The sequence below is a fragment of the Amphimedon queenslandica genome, unplaced genomic scaffold, assembly GCF_000090795.2.
Source record: "Amphimedon queenslandica unplaced genomic scaffold, v1.1 AMPQUscaffold_12764, whole genome shotgun sequence".
NCBI classification, from domain to species: domain Eukaryota; kingdom Metazoa; phylum Porifera; class Demospongiae; order Haplosclerida; family Niphatidae; genus Amphimedon; species Amphimedon queenslandica.
Window position 1 is genome coordinate 36,367 of NW_003547000.1, and position 1,924 is coordinate 38,290.

Here is a 1,924-nt window from a genome sequence, read left to right on the forward strand (position 1 = left end):
TATAGATCCGTCTGATTCTCCTGTGCTGGTCAATGGACGTGCAGTAATGGAGAAAAGACTTTAAAATGTTTTAACTTGTAGCACATCACTATTGTTATTATTATTAACTTACAAGAGGAAATAAATCACTAAGAGTACTAAATAAGTCACTAATAACTAAGTATTGTGTTCATTAGCTATTAAAAAGTTTAGAGTTTTTCAATTGCTTTTATCAGATTTGCCCTTCACTGCCTCTACAACTCTAGCTCCAATTCCAGCAGCTGCAACTCCAATTCCTACTACTGCAGCACCAACGCCAGCAGCACCAACACCATAAATCCCACCAGCAATTGCTCCAGCAATAACTCCACCAACAACAGCTCCAGCTACTGTACCAACTCCTGGTGTAGCTGCAGTACCGAGGGTAGCACCTGCTTCAATTCCTGAAGCAACGCCACCAACAACAGCTCCAACTGCTCCTCCTCCTAGCCCACCCATCACTAATGTATTAATGATGGTGCTTTTCATGGAACGAACAAATGGCCTTGCTTCAGGTTTGCATCGCTGCTCACATAAGTCCCAAAGATCTTCAATCCAATTACAACTAGAGAAACTACTTGTAGGCAACTCTTTTTGCTTTCCATTCTTTTTCCTTTTCCCACAAGATATACAACTGGGTATTCTGTTAACAACTTTTTTATCAACGACTATTTTTCTTAACTTTTCTTTTAACTTGTGTTCCATTATTGCTTGCTGTGCCACCAATTCATCTTTAATTTGCACTTTTGATTCTTCTGTCAATCTACCATCATTAGTAAACTCGGGATCACATCTTGATAGGTAATCATCGCCAAAAGTAAAGACAAAAACAGATAAGTCAATCAAACCTTTACTGTCATTACCCATCCTGTCAACTAGAACCTTTAGTTCTTTTTCAGTCGCATCATCAACCCTGCCATACAGCTTGTGACATATCAGCACCACATCTACGGTCTTGATTTTAGTAACAGCCTCCATTGTCTTCTTGTCTGTTACTGAAGGGTCACCAAATCCTCTTGTATCAAATATCGTGACATCTACGTCTCCAATTGTGCAATTGTGGGCCTCAATTGGATCGTGAGGAGTTGGGTCTTCTGGTCGGCCAACTTTTGCTACTTTTTTTGCCACCATCTCGTTTATAACAGAAGACTTACCGCTCCCATTATGGCCGATTACCAGTATCTTCATCCTTGGTTTAACGTTTAAAGAAACTTCTGCAGCCATTTCAAAAAAAAGGCTTATACAGTTACATGTGGTTAGCTACATGCAACTGTATCACACACATCAAGAGTAGATAATAAATTAGAGGTGAGTGTCCTACTGTCAGGTACTGTGCCTATAAATTGAAGAATGAAATTGAAGAATGAAGATTGAAGAGTCACATTCAGGATATTTTCAGTATTTTAGAGTGATTAAATTAATTAATTAATTAATTAAATCAGCTGCAATGGACCTTATGCACCGAAATGATTCTAATTAACGCCCACCCAAAGTGGTGGTAAAATGGCGGATTTTTGGAGGGAAAGACAGGCTAAACAACCTTCTCTTTTATCCATCCATTCTAGCTGTGGGAGCCACTTTGAGCTGTCCTTTTGTTTCAGTATACTCTATCTATCTCTTTTGTAAGCTCTTTGGTTGCTGTTTTGGCTTTTATAGCATTTTATCATAGGAATATTCTCAACCATTGGCCAATCCCGTTTTTCTAAATTTTGCTTTCAGGAGCCAGGGCGCTTGTCCCTCCATTGCTAGGAAGATAGAAGTGTATTCAGCTGAGTCCTATGACTAGTGTCTATCATCAGAGTTAGTCTCAGTCCATCAGAACCAGGTACGGTGGAATAACTCACTCAGTTGTTATTTGCAGCTGGAGTGTGGATGATTATGACCATCTTTTCACTTCTTCAAACTA

The 1,924-nt window shown here is 39.3% G+C and overlaps 1 protein-coding gene across 1 annotated transcript; it reads right to left on the reverse strand.

The window, feature by feature from the left end:
- Positions 1-198: 198 nt before the first annotated feature.
- Positions 199-1,242, reverse strand: LOC105314594 (uncharacterized). Its single transcript, XM_011408857.1, has one exon. It carries the CDS (start codon positions 1,240-1,242, stop codon positions 199-201), a length of 1,044 nt encoding a protein of 347 aa, XP_011407159.1.
- Between the last annotated feature and the right edge of the window lie 682 nt (positions 1,243-1,924).

Excerpts from the sequence above, each read along its gene's own strand:
- LOC105314594 (XM_011408857.1), bottom strand. The coding sequence starts at position 1,242 with ATGGCTGCAGAAGTTTCTTTAAACGTTAAACCAAGGATGAAGATACTG.